The 24,711-nt window shown below is 51.2% G+C and overlaps 2 protein-coding genes across 4 annotated transcripts; one reads left to right on the top strand and one right to left on the bottom strand.

Moving 5' to 3' along the window:
- Positions 1–7,494: 7,494 nt before the first annotated feature.
- Positions 7,495–16,601, bottom strand: POLR1E (RNA polymerase I subunit E). Its single transcript, XM_056513288.1, has 12 exons — positions 16,408–16,601; positions 16,227–16,330; positions 14,295–14,371; positions 13,315–13,400; positions 12,681–12,736; positions 12,189–12,333; positions 11,011–11,118; positions 9,883–9,979; positions 9,555–9,688; positions 8,766–8,847; positions 8,519–8,650; positions 7,495–7,822 (listed from the first exon to the last, which is right to left on the bottom strand). The coding sequence occupies exons 1-12, from the start codon at positions 16,466–16,468 to the stop codon at positions 7,663–7,665; spliced, it is 1,242 nt and encodes a 413-aa protein (XP_056369263.1). The 5' UTR covers positions 16,469–16,601; the 3' UTR covers positions 7,495–7,662.
- An 87-nt stretch (positions 16,602–16,688) lies between these two features.
- ZBTB5 (zinc finger and BTB domain containing 5) lies at positions 16,689–23,335 on the top strand. 3 transcript variants are annotated; one of them, XM_056513279.1, is made up of 3 exons: positions 16,689–16,855; positions 17,198–17,474; positions 18,475–23,335. In XM_056513279.1, exon 3 carries the CDS (start codon positions 18,479–18,481, stop codon positions 20,501–20,503), a length of 2,025 nt encoding a protein of 674 aa, XP_056369254.1. In that variant the 5' UTR covers positions 16,689–16,855; positions 17,198–17,474; positions 18,475–18,478; the 3' UTR covers positions 20,504–23,335. The 3 variants fall into 3 exon arrangements, with proteins under 3 accessions (XP_056369254.1, XP_056369256.1, XP_056369255.1); XM_056513281.1 differs by lacking the exon at positions 17,198–17,474 and having other exon boundaries at positions 16,689–17,142; XM_056513280.1 differs by lacking the exon at positions 17,198–17,474.
- The last annotated feature ends 1,376 nt before the right edge of the window (positions 23,336–24,711 follow it).

The raw sequence follows: 24,711 nt of genomic DNA on the forward strand, positions 1-24,711 counted from the left end.
ACGGTCAGGGCAGCACCGGTCTGGACTGGCGTGTCCAGCGGGGGTTTGCATGTCCCTGTCACCCTGGGGTCCTTCCCTGGACAGCCACTGGTGAGAGGACAAGCTGTGTTAGGGAGGCTCAGGTTGGATATGTCAGGAAAATTAATCCACAAACTCCAGAGGTTCATGTTCAGAAAGGAGACAGAGGAGTCCTTTTACTTTATTGCAATAAAGGAGAGGCCCTGGGGCATCCCCTGGGATCTCTCAGATTTTTGGAGGCTGCAGCCTCCTTTTATCCCAATTTCCCTCTCTTTCCCCATTGCTGAGGCACTTGAGAGGCACAGACTGCCCAAACACCTGATACCTGAAATTCCCCTCTAATGTACAACCCTCCCTTCTAATTTTAATTCTTATAGAATCTGTGGTTTTCCCCCATTGCTTCTTTCATTTTCCAGTTTCATTTATCAGTGAACCTACAGTTTGTTTGTAAAGGCAAATATCTTTTCCCATTCATCAACCAGTGGAATCCCTCCCATTGCTTCTTTTATCTCTTAGTGCTGGTTTTATCTACCAGCAGACCCACCGTTTGTTTGTAAAGACAAATGGGACATTCCTCTCAGATATCACAAGAATTTTGTTTCAGAGACTGGAATGGGCTGCCAGAGAGGCGCTGGAGTTACTGGAGGTGTGTAAGGAGAGGCTGGATATGGCACTTTGTGCTGTGTTCTGGTGATGATGGGAGGATTGGCCATCACTGCCCCTGCCTGCACCCTCCTGCTGCTCTGGGGCGTCCTGTGGAGCCCAGGGGGACAGTGGGGACAGCAGGTGGCACAGCAGCCAGCTGCACACTCCTGACAGGGAGCTGGAGCTCAGGGCTCTGCAGCAGGACCAGGGAGCCCAGTCTTTGGCAGCCCTTTCAGGCTGAAACACTAATCTTAGAAAATTAGGATTTCAGTTACCTGGCTGAAAATAATTACAAGTTAGAAGTTAGAAGGGAGTAGTTATCTGAAACTTAAATAACTGATTGTCTGTCATTTCATGTTTGTCCAGCTGTGCTTAAAATGGGAAAAGACGAAACTAGTGAGTAGATCCAAAGGAACATGGACAATGCAACCAGAAACCCATTCTTTGGGAAATTGGACTATCCCCAGAAATCATTTGTATTGTCATTGATAGAAAAGGTCAAGAGTTTAGGGTGAGGAAGACTCCCCTTGCTTCCTCCTTTTAAGACCTCTCCCCACAAAAACGACCCCAGACTTAATTTAAGAAGTCAATCAATGCTTAATAGCTATTCAAGCTAATTACCATAGGAAGGGGACATGGGAGGGGCTGTTATTATGAATATGCATTTGTTTGAACCCTTTGTCAGTAAATAGACTCTGTGATCACCTGTGATTTTGCAGTGTGTATCAGAGGATTACCTCACTGCTGCCCAGCGCTGAATAAACACACACTTTGTAACTTTGAAATGTTAGAGAGTCTTGTCTGTCACAGTTGAGTGTTGGTATTAGACCAAAACTCTTATTTTGGTAAATCACCAGGGCTGCAAAGGGAGAGGTGTTCATTTACTCACCAGGGCAGGTGAAACTGGGAGGAAGTGTTTTTAGGAAGCTGAGCCATGCTGGGCACTGCATGTGGGACAGCAAAGGGCTGTGCTGCCCTTCCCTCTCCCTGCTCCTCCACCAGCTCCTCTCCTGGCTTCCAGCCCTGATGCTGATTGTCCTGGTTTGAAGGACAGGTGTCTGCCAATAAAGGCAGAAGCTTCTCTTTGAAATGGAGAATGTAAACCCCCTCCTTACGAATTACTATAATTTTGAAATTAAGGGGCTCTCAGGCAAAAAAAAAGCTGTCAGAAATACCGAATTAGACACACTTAAAAAACCCCACATGATAGCAATGGGGAAAAAAGAAGTTATAGACTGGCTGTTCATCTGGGAGCAGACTGAGCAGGCAAAGGAAGTAGAGGGATTGGAAGAAGGATCAAGGAATGTGCAAAGGGATTGCAGAGATCTGCAAATGCTGAGCCAGTGCTGTGATCACACTCTGCCAAGCAGCCCTGTGTGCATTAAACCACAGCTGTTTTGGCCATGGTGGTACCAAGATCAGTTGAACAAATCCCTAACAACAATGGAGCATTAAGAGCCTGCTATTCTTTATTTGGCTAGGTACATGAGGGGACATCTCTGAAATACTGTGCATGTTGAAAAAACTCCTGTTTGGTTTCTATATTTTACTGACATAGTCATTTATTTTCCTGGAATAAGCATATATAGGATAGTGATTTCCCCAAAATCATTAAGTTATGTTCCCTTCCCTTTACTTGTGGATTCTTCTGGGGTCTCTTGGTGGTCACAGACCCCAGAGTTTCAATTGCTGAGCAATTGAAACACTTTGATGTAACTTTCCAAATACCGAGCTGAGCTGGTGTAACTGGGCTGGTGACTCTCCCGTTGCTCTTGGTTAATGTTTGACGTGATCCCACAGAATGAGCATTGTGTGGTTCCATAGGACAGTGGGTTTGGAAGGATAACTATTGTGTGAGCCCAGTAGGTGTGCAAGCAGCTCTTCATGGGGCACCAGGGGGATGCACATCACACCTGCTGGCCCTGGGGACAGGAGGGGAGCACGGAGCACTGCTGTCCCTGGCAGCCCTGAGGACACTGTCCTGGTTTGAAGGACAGGTGTCTGCCAATAAAGGCAGAAGCTTCTCTTTGAAATGGAGAATATAAACCCCCTCCCTCCAAATTATTATAATTTTGAAATGAAGGGGCTCTCAGGCAAAGATATGGGAATTAGGAATAACAGTTCTTTACTAGGAAAATTCAAATAGAAATGCAGTATTACACAGAACAATCCCAACCCTGCCAGAGTCAGAATCCAAGCTGACACCCGTCAGTCAGTCAGGGTGTTGGCACAGTCCCATTCAATGGTGGCTGCATCCTCCTGCAGGGGCAGATGTGGTTCAGCTGGAGCAGTGCTCCTGGAGAAGGTGCAGTTTCCTCTGAAGCTCCAGGGATGATGTGCAAAGGTCTGGTTTTGCTCTGGAATCCAGTGGGAAGAAGGTTCCTTGGTGTCCCAAATCTCAGTTTTTATCTGGGTAGGAAAGGCTTGGCTCCTCCCCTGGCTGGAGCATCTCCCAGTGGGATGATGGAATTTTATCAGTCATGCCCTGGGACTCACTGGCCATTAACAGGAGATATCTCCTGGAGGGAGGATGGGCTGTGGGAAGATAAAGATGATTGCCCAGCTGGTTTAAAGATGGCCCATGAGCAGATAATGTGTGCCAGGAGATCAGGGTCACTGCCCCAGCTGGCTGCAGCAGATGGGGACAGAATTCACATTGCTGGGATACACAGAATTCACATTGCTGGGATACACAGAATTCACATTGCTGGGATGCACAGAATTCACATTGCTGGAATACACAGAATTCACATTGCTGGCCACATCAGCCCAACACACTGCCAACAAGGCAGTTCCTCCTTCCTGCACATTGGTGCAATCACAAGTGGAAGTGTTACTGTGGGGGCACATTGGGTTCTCCTTGTTAGCCCCACTGGAGCCTGTAAAAGCACAGCTGCAGATGTTGTGGGGCTGCAATATCAATCCTGGCCATGCTCCTCACCACAGCCCAGCTGGTGCCTGCTCCAGCCAGAGATCAGCTGGGAGGAAGGGATTTTGGCTGGGGACACACACTGCACACTGAGCTGAGGTTTGCCCTCGGTGTTGTGATAACTGATGAAAGATTCGTGTTAATCATAAAAATACTGCAGTTTGTGTCAACCAGAACACTCAGGTCTGAAATAAAACAGGACACTAAACAAAGGAAAATATATAATTAAATCATTCTGTTTTACTAACAGCTTGCAAAACAAGGCTTTCACACAGCCCAGTAGATTCTGCAAAATCAGGTTTCCTGCTTTTGCGTGATCAATTGCAGCCTATCCCTGAGACCAGACTGCCTGAATTCTGTCATTTATCTACCAACACCAGATGGTTATCTATGGGACTTGACAAGTTGTCCAGACTCACATTGTCCAGAGATCCCAGGGACCACCACTGCTTACCTGGCAGAATTATGACAACAAAACAATAACAATTATTGATGACGACGAGGAAACCATGCTGTAAAAGGGAGCTGCAAACCAAAGTTGGGTGGAGCATGGAGTGGGCAGTGACCCCTCTGCCTCCCCAGTGCTGCTTGCTCTGACTGTATAAAATAAAGCAATCGAATTTTGCTGAATATCCCCATTTATAGCAGTGTCATCTCACCCTGCAGTTGCCCACAGCTCTCAGCTCTGTGCCACACAGGGTGGTGGTGGCGAGGGCTGGGCACCATCACTGCCACAATCCCCCATGGTGGCAGGGCTTGGAGGTTCCTCTGCAGCCACCTGCCCACAGCAGGACCAGCCCCAAAGGGCTGGGGCAGCCCAGGGTCTGGGCCCATTTTTCATTTCATGACTCCAAAAAGGCTGTAACTCTAGTTTTGGAGGTGGGGAGGAAGGGGAGCATTCCTTGCCCAGCTCCCAGTGGGAATTTGCTCAGGTAGGAATTAGCTGGAGTAGGAAGCAGGAGTAAACAAAGGGAGGTATAATTTAATTACCTTCAGATCTCTGCTGTTTGCCAAAGTGGGCTATGCAAAGGCAATTTGTAATTATTTCTTAACACTTGTAAGATGTGGATTTGAGACGTGATTTTGTTTGTCCAGGAAATGCTGAACAGCTCTGCTGTGTAAATACTGAACTGCTTTCTTTGGGGAAGGCAGGTTGTGGTGAGCAGGTGCACAGGGGCTGCAGAAGGGACAGCTGCTCCCTTTGGTCACATCCTACAGCCCTGCTGCTCAGTGCCAGGCGCCTCCTCCAGGGCTGTGCTCTGTGGGGAATAAACCAGAGACTGCAGTGGGAGTGATAAAGGGGCTGATGTGTCTAATGGAGCAAAAACCACGGGAGAGACACAGATAAATGTTTCCTGGGCAAGAAGTGACCAAGAGCCACGTGGAACTTTGTGATAAGGTTACCAGGGACGTGATGTCATGAAGAGTGCATAACCAGTGGGAAATTGGACAGAACCCTATATAAATTCCATACAAGTAAAACCCTACATAAATGCCTTGTTTACTCAATAAAATTGCCTTCTGATCACAACCTGTAATGTCCCTGTCCCTCCATTGCTGACAGTGCTCTGAAACAGGCTGGATTTTCCTTTTGGCTAGAAACTGAGAGCACAGTTGGCTGTTGGATCCCAGAAACCTGGGGTTTTTGAGCTTTCTGTGCTTTCTGACACTGACCCCCTAGAAAACACTACTTTTAACCTGAAGCCTTGGAGAAAACTTCCAAATTTAAGTAATGAAGTTAAAATCACAAGTGTGTAGAGTGTGTTCTTTCACATGGTAAAGGGTTTTAAATTTGAAATTTTTATAATACAATAGTAAGTATGGAACAAAATAGAAAAATTTAGGGGGGGTGTATATTTTGGCACTCATCTTCCTTCTTCTTCATAATTTCAAATAATAGTTTCTAATTAAAAAATTAATACACTAGAAATCACAAAAATCTAATTATTAAATTAAAAATATAAATAATAAAAATATTATTTCTCTATTAAACAATTTAACTTTAACTAAATCTGTCTTCATTTTACTCGCTTCTAGCTAGTGGCTAGAAGTGTTACTAAATATTCTGTACTTTTAATAAAATTTAATAAACAACCAAACCCAAACAGCTGACAGCTCAGGGGTGGGGGCTGTCATCAGAACAACTTCAGCAGCACCTCACTAAAGAAATACTGCTGGGAAAAGAGCTGTTGGTGTCTCCCTCTTCCCACTGAGGCAGCTGCTGGGGTAATTTACAAGCAAGCAGGTTCATAATGATGCCAATTTGGTTTTTTGCTTTCTTTTTTTTCTCTGTGTTCTCTGCACATACATTTGTAGCTCTGTAGCCTATGGTATCAGTGGCTAGTTTTCTCAGTAATTTTCCATGCTCTTTACCTTAACAAAAAGACAAATTCCAGAGCTGCAAGCCCTGGGATGTACAAGGCCCCAGTGCTGTCTTGGTTCTTCCTGGGCACCAAGGCTGAGAACAGCTCTTTGAGATGCATTTCATGGACAAAGAACAGCTCATACCAAGAGAAGGCTCCAGGGAAGGGGCTTGACCTGGGGGGAACTGCATCACCACTTATTCTCCTAATTGGTGCTTTTTTGTCAATTACACTGATTTGCTGAACTTACAGAACTTGCATTCACCCTATGTGTGCGGGATTTTGTGGACACCTTTCCCTAACTGCCCCTGAAAGCCTCCAAATAAAGATCCCCTTTTATACTAAATACTAAAATTAGCTGAGTTTCATTTCTAGGTTGTGAAAAAGGCAGCAGTATGGGGAATGTGCTCCTGGCAGCACCCAGCCTGGACAAACCCCTGGAGGGTTTGCAGCATTCCCCTGGGAACTGCTCCCTTTGCTTGTGCTGAAGGGTCAGGGCTGGGCACTGTGTCCCGTGTGTCTCTCCAGCAGCCAGCCAGAAATGCCCCGTGGCAGTGGCCAGTTCTGGGCAGAATTGGAGCTCCTCCTCTGCCCAGCCTGGGCTCCTCAGCTCCAGACACACACTGGGGATCCAGGGAAGATGCTGAAGGGGTTGGAGCATCACTGCACCAGGGCAACTCAGCAGCATTCCCTCTGAACATCAGGAAATGCTGCTTCACTGTGAGTTTGTGGAGTTCCTGTAACCACAGACACTCCAGTCACCTGGACACAGCCCCAGGCACCTGCTTTGAGCAGGCAGAGGGACTGGACAAAGAAACCTCCAGGTGTCCCTTCCAACCTCAACCAGTCCTATTGATTACCTGGAGCCTGCAATTCCCCCTGCAGTAATTACCCTCCCCAGCACACAGGATGTTTGTGTCACTGCTAATGAGAGGGGTGAACAGTGGCTCTTGGAGGTGTGTGAGCAGACACATCAATCCAGAGAGGATGGACCAAACCCAAATTACTGCCTGAAGCAGCAACATCCCAGAGAGATGATTTCCTGACATTCCATGCTCTCATTTCACACACCAGTTTGGAGGTAGTAATCCTGCTTCTCACAAGCCCTCCTGACTCCTACAGCCTCACTAAGTGAACAGCTCCCAGGAGAGTGAAAATTCAGGGAAACCAGACTGAAGTGTCTCTGCAAAGGGCTGGGAAGCCACAGCTGTGGCCTCATACTCACTGCTTTCCCTGAAGGTGGTATCACATCCAAATCACAGAACTCTCCCTCCCCCAGGAAAAGTGACAAAAACTGTGAACATCTTTACAGTTTTTGAACACAGGATTACATTGACACTCCAGAGAAACTAAAAAAGTGTACCTAAGTCACACTTTGTCTCCCTGCTTCTGACCTTGAACCTGGGAGGGGCCACGGACCAGAAGCAGCCACTCAGGTGTCAGGGGAGAACTTGCCACCTCAAACTGTTCCCTTGTGCTCCAGCACAACCTCCATTTCACCCCGCACCCCAGACAAACTGGAAAATAAAGGTTTTAGTATAGCTTTTTCTATACAAATAGAAAAAAAGCAGCATTTTAATGAGGTGAACCCCTCAGCCCGGGTCTCAGCAGGGTGAGAGCTGATGCTGGACCCAACCCCAGCAGCTGAAGGCATCCCCATGACATTGTGAGGGAGGGGCTGTGTGTCCCTCGGCCCTGCTGGGCTCCTCAGTTCATTTTCCTGCGCTTCCGCTGTCCCTCGGGTGCCTTCTGCGAGGGCAAGGGCAGAGACAGAGTGCCCAGCTTGTGGTTCTGCTCATCCTCCAGCCCTGGGCCCCCCTTGGCCTTGGACACCCGGAGCCGCAGGGCCTTGGCGATGTCCAGGATCCTGGAAAACACCAGAGAGGTGCCATCAGTGGGGCTGAGCCCCCCGTGCCACGACCCCACGGGCACCCACAGCCCTGGGGAGGGTCTCTGTGGCACAGGGAGACAGCAGCTGGCAGCAGCAGGGCTGCAAGGCACAGAGCACTGCTGATTTTTCCAGCAGGTCCCACCCTCCTCCACCTTTTCCCCACAGCTGCAGGGCAGCACAACCCAAACCCAGGGCATCAACTGCTAAAACCAGCAGGGATTCCTGAGAAAACTTAGCTCCAGAAAGAAAAACAGAAAGGGAAAATGGATGGACACCAACAGCAGAGACTGCTTTTAAACCCACTAAACCCACTGCTACTGAGCAAAGAATAAAGATGGTAACTGTGGGCAAAATAAGTGATGGCATCAAAACCAATGAGGGAGCTTGAAAACCAAGCAGTGACCAGGGCTTTGGTAGGACCCAGTAATAACTGAGGTTTTGGCCAGAAAACCAGATCCAGTGAATGCTGCAGGGCCAAGGACAGGAGCACAGCTGGATCAGAGCTGTAGCTGCCAGGTGACTCCTGGGAAAGGCAGGTCCTGCACCCACAGGCAGCTGCCCATCCTTCCCTGGAAAACTAAAACCCTGCCCCGGTCCAGAGGCACTTCAGAGCTCTCCCAGGGTGTTTCTGTAGGAGGATCCCAGTGGGTGTGAAGGGCCAGGGTGACTCACCTTGTCTCTGGGAGCTTCATGTCATTCTGCAGGACGGTGAGATCTGTCTGGAAGTTGTTGATGTGCAAAGCCAAGGCAATGACATATGCAGTGATTTTAGCCTTCATGGATGCAGAGATTAAGTTCTGGATGCTGTGTGGCAAGAGGGAGAACTCGTGAGATATTCTGTAAGGGGGTTCCTGATGGTGTCTGTCCCCTCAAGGTCTGCCACACCTGTGCCTCGAGAGCATCACACACCATTCCTTACCTGCCATCGTTGTAGGTCAGTGAGCTGAAATTCTTCATGAGTTTCCTGCTGATGATGTGTGGGCACTCAGGACCCATTGGATCTAGGGCAGAAAGGGGCTTTGCAGTGGAATGAGGAGCACACATTCTACCTTGCACTGCCCACCCACCACAGCAGCACATCAATCATCCTGACACTTATGGAATATCAGAATACCCACGTGGAAAGGGACCCACCAGGATCACAGTCCAACCCCAGGAATCCCACCAGTTATTGCCTCTTCCCAGGAACACAACAAAGCTAAAAGGAACTTCGGTGCTTGACTTCTAGGTCTCATAATTTTTCAGGCCTGAGAAAATGCCAACAGCTGTTATTTTCTTAGTAAAATCGATCTCCCACTTCCATACTCTACAATCTAAAATGCACACATACTTATGCATGTATTTCTTTTGCCACAAAATACTGGTAAAGCTGAGAGCACACTAACTACTATCACCAAGTCTAGTCATTCTCACATCTTCCTTAGACAAGTCCTATGTGTGACTTCTGTGTTTCCACCAATGTAGGAAGATATTTAAAGCCAGGCTTGCCACTTTCTCCTCCCTCAGCCCTGCCAAGGACTGACAAAGACACACAAGTTCTAAGGAAGATGGCAAGTCTGGAAAAGCTCAACCTAAATGTTTTGTGTGGTGCTGTTTCAACAGCAGGCCCTGAGCAGGGCAGAGGTATGATCCACACACTCAGCTGACAAGCAAAGGATGATGGAGACATTCCCAAAAGCATGTGTTTATGAGCTGAACACTCTCTTACGCTTCTTCTTGATCACTTTCAGGCGACTGAACTTGATGAGGGTGTCCAGAAACCAGAGGCATCGGGCTTTGTGGTCTCTGCTCTTCTCATCAGTGGGCAGGAACTTCAGCTCCTCCAAAACGAAGGAGCAGTGGCTGAGGAAGGAGAGGGGGAGCTCAGCTGCCCAAGGGCCCCTTGCTGCTGGGACACAACTGTCCCCCACATTCCACTCCCCAAGGCAGGTGCTGCCTGGGGGATCCCACATCCCCCCTCTGCCCAGAGCCGTGGCACTGGCAGCAGCAGCCCTGCTGGCCCTCAGCCAGCACCTGGCTCCTGGTGGCAGCCTCACCTTCTCTCCTCTGCTCTCTTGGCCAGTTCCTCCGTGGTGATGCTGGCCAGGGCTGCTGCTGGCACCTGCAGCGCCTCGTACTCGGCAGGAGACAGGACTGGCAGAGTTTTAAGGAAATCAACAAGCCTGAGCTGATGTGGCAGCAATGTGTATTCTGTCCCCATCTGCTGCAGCCAGGTGGGGCAGTGACCCTGATCTCCTGGCACACATTATCTGCTCATGGGCCATCTTTAAACCAGCTGGGCAATCATCTTTATCTTCCCACAGCCCATCCTCCCTCCAGGAGATATCTCCTGTTCATGGCCAGTGAGTCCCAGGGCATGACTGATAAAATTCCATCATCCCATGGGAGATGCTCCAGCCAGGGGAGGAGCCAAGCCTTTCCTACCCAGATAAAAACTGAGATTTGGGACACCAAGGAACCTTCTTTCCACTGGATTCCAGAGGAAAGCCAGACCTTTCCACATCATCCCTGGAGCTTCAGAGGAAACTGCACCTTCTCCAGGAGCACTGCTCCAGCTGAACCACATCTGCCCCTGCAGGAGGATGCAGCCACCATTGAATGGGACTGTGCCAAAACCCTGACTGACTGACGGGTGTCAGCTTGGATTCTGACTCTGGCAGGGCTGGGATTGTTCTGTGTAATACTGCATTTCTATTTGAATTTTCCCAGTAAAGAACTGTTATTCCTAATTCCCATCTCTTTGCCTGAGAGCCCCTTCATTGCAAAATTATAATAATTTGGAGGGAAGGGTGTTTGCATTCTCCATTTCAAAGAGAAGCTCCTGCCTTTATTGGCAGACACCTGTCCTTCAAATCAGGACAGCAGCTCTGTCCACACTCACTTGAGAGGCAGTGGGCAGGGCAAGGGGATGGAAGCTGCCCAGGAACTAAGGCCTCTACCAGGCTGTGGCACAAGCACAGCTCACTTGTGCAAGGCCAACCCCACCAATACTCCCTGTGGAACGCTGCTCACCAGGAGGCAGAGCAGCCTGCTCTCCACAGGAAAGAGGCAGGACATGGCACTTGCAGGCCCCAGAACCCCAGGGCAGCATGAGCTTGCACCCAGCTCTTGGCCTGTGAGGGGCCAGATGGCTTCATTGAGCCACCGTGACACAGAAAAGATACTGTCCTCAAACTTGTAAACGTGCTCGGGGCGGTCGGCGTCCTCGTGGCACGGCGGCAGGAAGGCAGAGATGTTCTGCACATCATCCTGGGCCACGTCCTGCTCCAGAGCTGGGGAGGGAAGCAGGACAGCAGTGTTTCCATCATGCTTACCAAAATGGAGAGAACAGGAACACAGCCTAAATCTTTCCTTTAGAAGCAACACCATTTTAGTCACAGATGGAGGTTTAAACATTTACAACTTCTGTCAAGAACCTTCTCATCATAAAAATTTAGAAATGCCACTCCAGACTAGAGAAATATGTAGCAAAGAGGGGCACCAGGTTTTGGCACCTGCCAGTGGAAACCCACTTGGCATAAAGCAGCTCTGGGAGCAGAATCAATATCCATCCTGGAACAAAAGGGATGAACTGGGGTCTACAGTCAACAGACATCTCCCCAGGTCATGCCAGTGACACTCCCAGGATCCCAGCAGTGCTCTGGAGGGTTGTTCACATGGTAAAGGATTTTAAATTTGAAATTTTTGTAGTATGATAGTAAGTATGGAACAAAATATAAAAGTTTAGGTCATGTCATTTTTGGTACTCATCTTCCTTCTTCTTAATTTCAAATAATACTTTCTAATTAAACAATTAATACCACACTAAAAATCACAAAAAATAATTATTAATTTAAAAATATAAATAAAATAAAAATTATTTATCTGTTAAACTGTTTAACTTTAAAAACCTTTTAACTAACTAAATCTGTTTGCATTTTGCTCATTCTTGGCTGCCCTCCTGCCCAGATGTTCCAGTCAGGGCAGCCCCAGCTCTCTCTCATCCTGGGAAGCCCCCAGGAATGGTGACACTGGACTGTGACCTGTCCCAAGGCTGCACACTCTCTGAGGTAAGAAGGTGCCTTTTCAACAGCCATGCCACAGAGTTCAGACCAGGTAAAGGCCCTGCCTTTATGCCAGTGAACTCAAATCCCACAGGAGCTTCCAAAGCAGGCAGGAGGGACACTGATGTCACAGGGACCCTCCCTCACTCAGGGCACTCCAACATCATGTCCAGTGGGACCAGCTGTTAGACCAGCTACTTCCTCATCACTTAAAGAAAATTCCTCTTCTTCCAGCCACACTTGGCATGGACAGACAGAAAAAGGCACTTGAGGTTCTCTTGAGGGCAGAACCCTCTCACCTGTGACCCCCTTGGCATCTATAACGTTGGCAGCTGCTTTTGTCACAGCTGTGCTCACAATGTCGGTGCCCACAGCGTTCATGCGGCGAGAGCTCAGAGCTCGCTTCTGCTTGCTGGTTCCAAAGGCCTCGATGCACAAATCCATCTGCACAGGACACACACACACCTTAAAGCACCCTGTGCCCCCAGGAGAACACAAAACCCACTCCACTCCACTTGCTCGCTCCAGTGCCACCATCTCTAAGAAATCTTTGAACCCTTCCTGTGGCAAACCTGCAGGAGCAGGATATGAGGGGCAGGAGGTCACTGGGCCCAGCCTAAAATAACCAGGAAAATACTCCTGAGCCAGGCAATGACTGTGCTGCCTCCTGGACACAGGGAGAGTGCTGAACTGCACAGGTTTACCCTGCAGGCACCAAACCTCCCAGCCTCAAGATGAGCACTTGTCAGCCAGATAATCACAGCAGAACATGACACAGCTTTCAGCTTTACCTTCTCCCTGTAGGACTTGGTCTGATAATCCTTTGTGTCGTCAGGTAGGGGGTTATCTGTAAAACAACAACAGTTAGTGTGCCTGGACAGAAGCAGCTGGGGGAATTCCTGTAGCTCTGTGACTGACAGACTTGGCACAGCACATCAGGATCTCCTCCATGTGACCTGGCTAATTAAAGGACACACCAAACATGAGAACCTAGAAGGAAAGAGGAGCTTTTGGTACAAAGCCCAACATATGGACTATGGCCAAGCCCACATCCTGCTGTACAGGGTTAACACCAGCTACCAAAAGATGTGATCTTTTGGGGTCTTATCCTGGGTTCAGTGACAAAAAGCAGTCCTGCTGGATAAACCCTGGGGATTTTTGCTATTCAGGGATCCAATTCCTGATGAGTCTCAGGCCTCCCTCAGCAAAACACACTCAGACAAGGCCGCACTTGAGCAGTGGCACACTGTGAGTGACTCCCACCCCCTACACTCCCTGCTCAACCTCCACTCTGGACTCTCTGAGCTCCCCCCTCCCTCTCAGCATGCACAAGTGAAGGAATCATCTTTGCTCCATGCCAAGGGAACAAGGCAGGAATGAGAAGGACAAAGCAACCGAGCAGCTGTGACTCCCAGCACCTCCCACCTGAGAGCAGGGGCTGCATGTTGAATATTTCAGCATTGTAGACTTCCATCTGCCCAGAGTTCTTGTCTAACACACCAACGAAGTACCTGAGGAGAACAGGGGCAATGACTAGTGAGAGGCAGAGCAGTGGAAATTATTTAAATTACATGGTCTTCTCACATCCTGGCATCTCTCCTGCCCTGCACACACAGTGCTACAATGAACCAAGTTACCTCCAAGGCATGTGTACATACAAAAACAGAAAGATTTGCTGCTCCAAGAAAATGCAGAAGTCTTAAAACAACTGAATTAGGTATAGTTACCAAAGCCTGCTATTTTCTTTTGCCTTTTTTGCTATGCCAGGACTTGATGGCCATAGCTTGAACAACAGCCAAATTTCCTTGTAGCTCCCAGAGCTCAGGATCTCCAGAGGTGCAGGAAGAACCACTGTAGCCCCCAGAACCACCTCTTCACCAGTGTTGAGAGGTAAGAGCACTTAAACCTGCCCTCAAACAATGCTGAATTAATACCTGTACCTTACACGTTTGTTAAACTGTGTTTATCTCTCCAAACTTAGAACAAACAACCTCCTGGTGCTCTTTTTTCAGCTGCAGCACCTCAAACTGGACACTGCTCTATCTCAGGATCCATCTCTCCTGGCTTCACTGCTCAGGCAGAGCAGAGGTTGGTAGGGGCATGTTTTGACAGACTCTGCAGAAGTGAAGCCAGTACAGAATTACAGAATATCTCTGCTGGAAGGGCCCACAATGATGTGCTGACCAACTGATGATAAAGGAAATTTATTACTAACAAAGCTCCATCCTGCTGCTACACTAATCCATATGGTCACCCCAGACCTCACAAGACATTTTCAACACATCACAACTTCCACAAGATGTGCTTGAGCAGCTGGAGCTTCCCGCACAAACCCTCAGAGCCCCTCAGGCCCCCATGGAAAGCTCTGAGGCAGGAGCTGTGTCTGAGCAGCTCCTCTTCCTTACCTGCACAGGGAGTTGCACTTCATGACCTCGCTGCCAAAGTTGTGCCCCACGTAGCAGAGCCGCTCTGTCTCTGAGACCTGGGGAACCAGGGAGAATTCCTTGAGCAGGGGGCTGGGAGGGACCCTCACTGCCTCTGCCCTGCTTCCCCTGGGGCCACCAATCTGCCTCCCAGGCAGAGTGTATCAGCACACTTGCACAACACCCCACAGTGACCACCCCGCAGTACTTCAGTTTAACATGTGGCTCCCAATGATTCATTTAAGCTCCAGGATTGCCAGGTGCCTGCAGTTCACCAGCTGAAAAGCCAGAGACAGCACTGCCAGGACTGTCCCAGCCACCTGAACGTATTTTTAATGCATTATGAGAATGTGTTGGTTTTCCTGGGAATTTCCCCCAACGATTTGGGCTGAAAAGTTGTTTATTCCTCGAGTGTAGAAGCAGCATCAGAAGGCACCTTCTGATTGTATCCTCAGCTCCCTCTTCACTGAGAGATCCCCTTGTGATGTAATTTAGCTGAACAAAGACACCTTTGGTAAAGATTTCCCAGTGAGAACAGAACACAATGGATTCCATTATCAAATGCACCTGACTAGCTGGGAAGCAACTCCCGATGGTTCAGCTTGTCCCTGCTCTTCCAGCTCCACCCTGCAGTGTCTGTGAGCCACGGCCCTGCCACAGCCTCCTCTGGTTCCTCTGGAACCCAGAGACACCCTGCACTTGGAACACACCCCTGTGGAACACGCTGGGCTAAACTCTGATTGTTTTTTTAAAAAAAATCTGCTACAAAGCTCAGCATAGATATTCACAGAATTCGAAACCGGTTTGGGTCACAAGAGACTCTAAACCCATCCATTCTCACCCCTGCCCCGGCAGGGACACCTCCCACTGTCCCAGGTGCTCCCAGCCCCAGTGTCCAGCCTGGCCTTGGGCACTGCCAGGGATCCAGGGGCAGCCACAGCTGCTCTGGGCACCCTGTGCCACCCTGCCCACCCTCACAGGGAGGAGTTTCTCGCTCCAACTGGAAGGACCTGCTGAGGTGACAGCCCCGAGGGCAAAACAGAGTCAAACCCCTCCCAGGGTCAAACCCCGCCACAGCTCACAGCAGGAATTGCTTGGCGCTGTGATAATTGATAAAAGATTCATGTTAACCAAAAAAGTACTGGGGCTTGTATAAACCAGAATACCTAGGTCTGAAATGAAGCATGACACTAAAGATAGGAACATATATGATTCATTTTGTTTTAAATCCCCCTATTATGAATATTATGTTTCTAAATAAGTTATATCTACTGACAGCTTGCAAAACAAGGCTTTCACACAGCCCAGCACGTTCTGCAAAATCAGGGTTCCTGCCTTTGTGTGATCAATTGCAGCCTATCCCTGAGACCAGACTGCCTGAATTCTGTCATTTATCTACCAACACCAGATGTTAATCTATGGGATTGACAAATTGTCTGGAGACTCACATTGTCCAGCAATCCCAGGGACCACCACTGCTTACCTGGCAGAATTATGACAACAAAACAATAACAATTATTGATGATTACAAGGAAACCATGCTGTAAAAGGGAGCTGCAAACCAAAGTTGGGTGGAGCATGGAGTGGGCAGTGACCCCTCTGCCTCCCCAGGGCTGCTTGTCCTGTCTATATGAAATAAAGCAATCGAATTTTGCTGAATATCGAGACTTTTGTTCCTCATTTATAACAGTAAGGATTACACGTGGGAGCTCTCTGGGCTGGAGTCCGGCCGCCGGTCCCGCCGGGGTCTATAACGGGCCCCGCAGCCCATGGGGCTAATTAATAACATCTACACTTTTATCCGATTATGGCCGTTATCTGGCTGTTGCCCCAGTGTACATTACTATCACAATATCCCGATGTGACCGTGCCCCGCCGGCTCGCGGCCGCCCGCCGCCTCAAGGCGGCCCGTACCAGTATCCTACGGTGCTTCTTCCGGGGATGCGCCGTGTCCTGGCTCCGGTACACGGTGAAGCGCAGGGAGTCGGGGCGCTGCAGCTTCCCGTTTGCGAACCGCACTGCGGGACAGGAAACCTGTGAGATCCCCGAGCGGGGCCCGTGACCCGCCCCACGCCCCCGGCCCGGTCTCGCTCACCGAGCGCCGCCGGCCGCTCCGCCTCGGGGTCCCCGCGGTAGCGCCAGGTGGCGGCGGCCATGGCGAGGGGCTCAGCGAGGCGTTCCGGTCCCGCTCCTCCCGTTCCTCCGCCTCTTCCGCCGCTGCTTCCCTTCGTGGCAATAAACTCAGCCCCGATTGGGCGAGTTGAGGCGCTGCCGCCGCCTGTAAGTAAGGAGGTCGCCGATTGGCTGTCAGCGCGGCCCGCGCCGCCGGCGGCCGGAAGTGACGCAGTCTGTCGGCGCGGCGGGGCGGGGCGGGCGGGGCCGGAGCGGCGGGAGCGGGGCCGGGGCCGATCCCAGGCCCGATCCCGGTACCCATCCCAGTCCCCATCCCAGCCCGGTCCCAGTCCCATCCCACTCCCGAGCCCAGTACCCACCCCAGCACCCACCCTGAGCCGCGCACGGCCCTTCCCGCACGGACACCGCAGGTGAGCGGGGCGGGGGCGGCGTGAGGCGGACCCCACTGACCCCAGCGTCGGGGCGGGACCGGGGCTCTCCGGACTCCCTTTTATATCCCGTGTGCGGCACTTAACGGAGTCCCCGGCTGCGTCTGCACCGGTGCTGATGCAGCGCTGGGATGCAGGTGCCTCTCTGGGAGGGGCACAAGCCTTGAGTGTTCCAGGTGATGCGTAAAGCAAACAGAACGCGGAAAAAAAGGGCACTGTCTTGAGAAGAGCACCTTTGGGCAGGAGATCTCTGGTTGTCCAGCAGGCAGGTAGTGTTCCGGAGTTTTCAAAGGCTTTAAATTACTTGATTTTCCCCGTGCTAAGTGTTCCAGGTGGATATCTCCCTGTTCTGACTCCATCCGAGGACACACGGTGGGATTTTTGGAATATCCTGTGCAGGGCGATGAGCTGGCCAGCAAGAACAGTGATGGGCAGGAAAGAAAAAGCAGCAAACACATCCATGTGCGAGGATGGACTTTCTGAATCAGCAGACTTACACTTGATTCCTCTTCAAAAGTATAATTCTGGCCGTGTGACCCGTTTTTTAGCTGCTTTATGGTCTTGTGTGCATTGATGGACACATTGCTGTTGAAAAATAAAGGTGAGCACAGGAGTTTCTCTGTGCCTTGGACGTGCAGCCTTCCTGCTCATCAGATCTCACACTGTTGTTTTTCCATGGGGAAACGTGATACTGCCGAGGCTCACCCTTGTAGTCTTGAAATGAATTTAGTAAGATATGACTCACGTTCTGCGTGTGAAAATTTAGGAAGAAACCTCCCCTGACTTTTGCCTAGTTGTCTGGTTGAGCAGTTCTTTGTTTTGCCAGCAGCCCCAGTGTTCTGTGGAAGGTTACCCAGTTGTGTGGGCAGTGTATCAGAGGGGGCAGCAGGTTATTTTTTTAATCAGATTTCTTTACAAACCAGGATTAAATGTTTTACTTGTGGGTGTGAGGTGACCCATGCTGTCCAGTTTCCAGCACAGCTGCCTGTGGCGTGGGTGGTGCTGAGGTCAGCTCTGTGTCAGAACCTGCATTTTCACTGCTTTTCCTTGTCGTCCAGACTGCTGGCTTTGATCCTGTGCCCAAGTGGTGGTGCTAAACTCAGACCAGTTACTGTTTGTCTGTCTTTCAGCTGCCAGCTTTCATCTGTTCACTGTAGCCTGACCAGGCTTCAACCGTAGAATCATACAAAACTTTGGGTTGGAAGGGCACCTTGTCTTGTTCCACCCCCTGCCATGGGCAGGGATACCTTCCACTGTCCCAGGCTGCTCCAAGCCCCATCCAGTCTGGCCTTGGGCGCTGCCAGGGATCCAGGGGCAGCCACAGCTTCTCTGGGCACCCTGTGCCAGTGCCTCCCCAGCCTTGCAGGGAAGAACCCCATCTTCTGCTACTATCTTTCGATTTGAAAATCCAAAGTCTTTCAATTTCTGCCTCTCTGCAGACTGATAAACAATCAAAGTCCCATCTTCTCTGCAGTCCTGTGCAGGGCTGGAAGGTCATGGTTAGGTGGCCCTGCTCCAGGCAGAACAGTCCCACCTCTCTCACCCTTCCCGCTGTCCCCCTGACCAACTCGGCGGCTCACACAGCGCTCTCTGCCTTGCAGGACCATGGATTTCCCGGGGCACTTTGAACAAGTCTTCCAGCAGCTCAACTACCAGCGGCTGCACGGGCAGCTGTGCGACTGTGTCATCGTGGTGGGCAACCGGCACTTCAAGGCGCACCGCTCGGTGCTGGCCGCCTGCAGCACGCACTTCCGCGCGCTCTTCACCGTGGCCGAGGGCGACCAGAGCATGAACATGATCCAGCTGGACAGCGAGGTGGTGACGGCCGAGGCCTTCGCCGCGCTCATCGACATGATGTACACCTCCACGCTGATGCTGGGCGAGAGCAACGTGATGGACGTGCTGCTGGCGGCGTCCCACCTGCACCTCAACTCGGTGGTGAAGGCCTGCAAGCACTACCTGACGACGCGCACGCTGCCGCTGTCGCCGCCCAGCGAGCGCGCGCAGGAGCAGAGCGCGCGGCTGCAGCGCTCCTTCATGCTGCAGCAGCTGGGGCTCAGCATCGTCAGCTCGGCGCTGGGCGCGGCGCCGGGCGCGGAGGAGGCGGCGGGCGCGGCGGGGCTGGCGCTGCGCGGCGGGCTGGAGCCGCGCGCCGCCTTCCCCGTGCGCCGCCTGCACAAGCGCAAGCAGTCCGGCGAGGAGCGCGCCCGCCAGCGCGTGCGCCCCGCGCTGGACGAGCCCGGCCCCGACGGCGCCGCCGAGAGCGGGCAGCCCGTCGTGCACTCGCGGGAGGACTTCTTCTCCCCGGACTCGCTCAAGATCGTGGACAACACCAAGGCCGACGCGGCGGCGGATAACCAGGAGGACAACACCATCATGTTCGACCAGTCTTTTGGCGCTCAGGAGGATGCTCAAGTGCCCAGCCAGTCTGACAACGGCGGGGGGAACATTTCCCAGATGTCCCTGGCGTCCCAGGCCACTCAGGTGGAAACCAGCTTTGACCAGGAGGCTGCTGCTGAGAAGAGCAACTTCCCGTGCGAAAACCCGGAGGTCAGCCTGAACGAGAAGGAGCACATGAGGGTGGTGGTGAAGTCGGAGCCGCTGAGCTCCCCCGAGCCTCAGGACGAGGTGAGCGATGTCACCTCCCAGGCGGAGGGCAGCGAGTCTGTGGAGGTGGAGGGAGGAGTGGTGAGCGCAGAGAAGATAGAGCTGAGTCCCGAGAGCAGCGACCGCAGCTTCTCGGACCCTCAGTCCAGCACCGACAGGGTGGGAGATATCCACATCATGGAGGTGTCCAACAACCTGGAGCACAAGTCTTCTTTCAGCATTTCAAATTTTTTGAATAAAAGCAGAGGAGGTGGCTTTGGCGCCAGCCAAAACAACGACGACAACATTCCCAACACCACCAGTGACTGCAGGATGGACAGCGACGCCCCTTACCTGATGAGCCCGGAGTCAGGGCCCAACAGTGGCCACTCCTCTGCCGCCGTGTCCCACGTGGAGAACCCGTTCAGCGAGCCCACGGACTCGCACTTCGTGAGGCCCGTGCAGGATGTGATGGGCCTGCCGTGCGTGCAGAGCTCCGGGTACCGAGCAGCGGAGCAGTTCGGGATGGACTTCCCGCGCTCGGGGCTGGGCTTGCACTCGCTGTCCCGGGCCATGATGGGCTCGGTGCGCGGCGGGGCCGGCGGCTTCCCTGGCTACCGCCGCATCGCCCCCAAGATGCCGGTGGTGACCTCGGTGCGGGGCTCGCAGCTGCAGGAGAGCTCCTCGGGCTCGCAGCTGATGCTGAACGGCAGCTCCTCCTTCGAGGGCGGGCACCTGTCGCAGCCAGGCCCGCCGCAGCTGACCCGCGCCTCGGCCGACGTGCTGTCCAAGTGCAAGAAGGCTCTGTCGGAGCACAACGTGCTGGTGGTGGAGGGCGCCCGTAAGTACGCCTGCAAGATCTGCTGCAAGACCTTCCTGACGCTGACGGACTGCAAGAAGCACATCCGCGTGCACACGGGGGAGAAGCCCTACGCCTGCCTCAAGTGCGGCAAGCGCTTCAGCCAGTCCAGCCACCTCTACAAACACTCTAAGACCACCTGCCTCAGGTGGCAGAGCAGCAACCTGCCCAGCAGCCTGCTGTGAGGCGGCCGGGCGGGAGGAGCCTCGCCTGGGGCGGGGGCGGGCGCACAGGGCGTGCCGCGGTGCCGCACACGCAGCCTGGCTGCGCCATTGGGGATATCCGGTACCTACCTCGCGGGTGCCGCCGCCGGGACCGCGCGGCGGGGATGGGGATGTGGCCCCCGGGGCCAGGCAGCCCCTTTGCAGGGCAGAGGGCTGACAGCTCGGGGGTCTCCTGAAACAGCACGCTTTCAGCACGTGCAACTTCCTTTCCTTTTTTTTTTTTGTTTTTGTTTTTTTTCTCTAAAGCATTTTGTAACAGTGAAAGCATTTAAATGATTACTGTAACATGAATTGCCGCATTATGTGAGGACAGTGGTGCGGGCTCCTAACCCTTAAACGAGAAAAACAGCTTAGGCTGCACCTGCCTGACATAGTGCTTTAAAATACGCTACTTATGACAATAGTTCTAGGATTATGAATGTATGTTTGGCTGTTTTGTAGTAAAGGACACTGTGTAATCAAGGTGCTTAAATTAAATCCCAGACAAATAACTTTTGGACTGCCAGGTGTACATATAACTTTAATACAGCAAGATCTGGATGTTTGGCTGGTTTCTTTTTTCTTTTTCAGTAGAAACGAGTATTAAGTGGTAAGTGAAGTACTGTCTCTTGTTTGTGCTATTCCTAGCAGTATTTTAACCAGTTTGTATCTCCTATGTTGCAATTCTGTATAGGCAGAAGTTTGAACAGAGCTTGTTCTTTGTCAGTTGTTTTGAAGGAGAGGGGATTTGTGATGGCTTTTTATGCCACGTAAGACAGTATCTCGCTGTTCCAGATGCCCACAGTCCATCTGGTCCCCATTATGGCGTGAGCACATTGTCTTTTCCTCTTATCTCCAGGCTTTAGTTTCCTGCCCTGCACACTTAGTGACTTCCCTTCGCAGCTGTGGATCTGTCCTTGGAGCAGATTCCTCCTAGGTCAGGAGCAGTGCTCGTTTGGCATATTGCACAGAATCACAGAGTCTGCTGAGCTGGAAGGGACCCCTCAGGATCACTGTGTCCAGCTCCTGGCCTTGCAGAGGAGCCCCAGCAATCCCATCTTGTTCCTGAGAGAGATGTGCTAAGACTTCTTTACCTCAGGCAGCCTTGGGGTTGTGACCCTGTCCCTGGGGAGCCTGTTCAGTGCCAGACCACCCTCTGGGTGAAAAACCTGTCCTGACAGCCAGCCTGAACCTCCTCTGAATCAGCTTCAGCCTATCCCTCAAGTCCTGTCACTGAGAGTGAAGAGATCTGTAGCTGCTCTTCTGCTGCTGCTCAGGAGGATGTTGAGGAGCCCAGGGAGGTCTGACCTCAGTCTCCTCCAGGCTGAGCAAATCAATTCCCCCTTGAAACTTCATCCAGACCCCTCACCAGCCTCAGGCCTCCTTTGGACATTCTCCAACAGCTTGATGTCTTTTATCTGAAGGTGCTCAGAATTGCCCTCAGCATTTGAGGTGAGGCTGCCCCAGAGCAGAGCAGGACAATCCCCTCCCTGACCCAGCTGTGGCACCCCCAGGGCATGCCTGGTCCTGCTGGGCACTGCTGGCTCATACTCTGTGAAATGTCCTTGTCAAATCCACTTAAGCTAGTGTCATAAAAGTACATACATTTATAAAAGGATAATGTAAATTTAATTCTGAAAAATGGCACTGTGCACATGCAGCAGAAATTTGTTGTTCTCTGTGTGAATCATGTAAATCTCTTTTTAATTTCCTCTTCTTTGGTGCCACCTTAACTCCACGCTGCCTGCAGTCTCCTTTCTTCCTTGTCAAAGGTGCACACGAACTGGTGCTCAGCATTCTTAGGTTTTAAAATAAACTTTCAGAGCGCTTGTGGTGATGATAAATCCTGCTCAGCTGAGGGCATGCAGCTCAGCTCAAGGCTGCAGCGTGTCCCTCTGCTCAGGTGAGACAGAGGATTCCCAGCACCTGCACTATCAGCGTGTCCTTTGCACCTTGACCATCTGAGGAATGCAGAAACACAGGAGATGGTTGGACTAATTCCTTTAAAATGTTAGTATTTTGTTATAGGGTTTACTTAATTTTCATATCTCTGGCTTTTGATTATTTTTTTTTAAAGCATTAAAATAGCACGGTTTTTTGAAGCAGTGGGATGTGCTGTGTTTTGTTTTAAATAATTTCAGTATTGGGGACTAACAGCATTGAGCTGCATAAACACTCAAATATCAATAAAATGCAGTATTTTGTACTTTAGTATTTTCTTGTGTTGCTTAATTAAGTAACACTGTTTTATCTTCATTGCATTTCTAGTGTTTTGCTTTTTAAAAACAACTAGGTTTTTTTCATTTTCTGTTTCCTGTGGCACATCCAAATTTGTTGAATTGTTACAATGTTTGGGAATAAAGCATCTCTTTGCGCAAGGAGACTAATTAGGAACTAATGTGAGCTGATAAACACTTAACTGGACTTTTGAACTGTTTTTATAAACATTTTAATGTGGAGTATTAGTGCAGGAGGACTTCTGTATTCTTTCTTTGAGAAAAAGTGTGGAGCATTTTTGGAAGCAGCAGGTTTAAGTTCCTTTGCTGGTTTAAGTGCAGAGGGGCTGCTCCAGGCCTGGAGCCTGCGGCTGCCTCGTGGCTCTGAGTCTTCCTGAACGAAGCAATAAATTCCTGGGGATAGCATGAACCAGTACCTGGGTGATGATCAGAAATCAGTAACTGCAGTGGAGGGTGCCTCGCCCCACGGCCTGGAGAGCTCACGCCACTGAGTTGCGCTCGGAATGGAACTTTGCAAGCGTGGAGGTGTCGGGGTGTCTGTTCCAAACACCTGGAAATAAACCCTACGTTTTTGTGCTGCTGTGTCTGACTGGCTTCACTGATTTGGTGCTCTCCACATTAGCCTCTATGATAAAATGGCTGCAAAAGGGGTTATAAAAACCTGACCTTGGCAATAATTTTCTTCCCGGTAGAGTTCTTTGTAAGAACTTAATTTTGTTAATGAAATAATATCTACACAGCACCTGTAAAATTAATGATCCATGGTCAGTTCTGCTGTTCTCTGAATTCTTCGTGGGAGGATGTCCCAGGTGCAGGAGGTGCTTCTCTGGAGTTCTGAGATGGAACCTGAGCTTGGTGCTGCAGTCCCTGTGTCAGCTGCTTTACCGGCTCATGTCTATTTCTCAGTGCACCTGGGGAGTCTGACACACCTGCTCAGACACCAGGTCACCATCAGGGACCACAGGAACCTCTGGGACACTTGCTCACCATCCTCCAGCAGCTCCACCAGCAGCAGAATCCTCAGTGTCAGCACCAAGGACTCTTGCAGACCAGTGAGCTCCCCCACTGGATCATGCCCTGGGTTTCCACAGCAAAGTCAGTCCTCATTTCCATGGGGTCATCCCAGCCAGATGGGATGCCCAGAGCACACTCCCTTCCTCCCTACCACCACGGCCACAAGTCTTCCCTGCTCAGGTTACAAACGTTCAGAAATATTTCTGACAGGTCAGCACAGGGCAACCAGCCGTGCTTGTGAATCAAAACTTACTGATAAATGTGTCAGAATTCCTCCCAGGTGTGACACAGGGCAATTTCCAACAGCCATTACTGCTGTTTTGAACAGTGGGAGTGCCTCACTGAGCATCCAAGAAATCCCAGCAGAGTCTGGCACAAGGGACCTGGCTGTGGGACAGGGAGGGACAGAGAGTGTTGGGTGAGCTTTAACTCCTGTCACAGGCTTTGTGCTGTGCTCTGGCTCCCTCCCCACACCTGTGGGGTGGCGCTGCCAGCTGCTCACCCTACAGGGGCACTTCTGCCCCTTGCATGTGCCCACTCCCTCCCCTTGTCCCGTCCCCAAAATGCACTGGTTCCCTGTCTGTCCCCTGCCAGGGTGAAGGCACAGGGGACAGGGCACAGGTGGTACAGGGGCAGTGGGGCACGGGAAAACCTGTCCACACCCATCTCAGTGGAGTAGCTCAGCCCCTGGCACCACTGCTCCACCTGGGCATGCCACAGGGGCTCCTGTGTCCTCCTCTGTGACACCGTGGAGGGGGTGATGGGGCTGGGAGAAGGGGAGAGGCACGGCTCAAAAGGAGCCTGAGTCCAGGTGTGCCCCTCAGCATGGTCCCTGGCAGGAGGACTGGGAGCACTGGGAGCTGGAAGGAGGCTGGTGTGAGACTGGTGAGAGCTCAAACCCCACATTCCCCTGTGGGGACACCCGTGGGGGCTGTGCCT

Source organism: Oenanthe melanoleuca, chromosome Z, assembly GCF_029582105.1.
Source record: "Oenanthe melanoleuca isolate GR-GAL-2019-014 chromosome Z, OMel1.0, whole genome shotgun sequence".
NCBI classification, from domain to species: Eukaryota; Metazoa; Chordata; class Aves; order Passeriformes; family Muscicapidae; genus Oenanthe; species Oenanthe melanoleuca.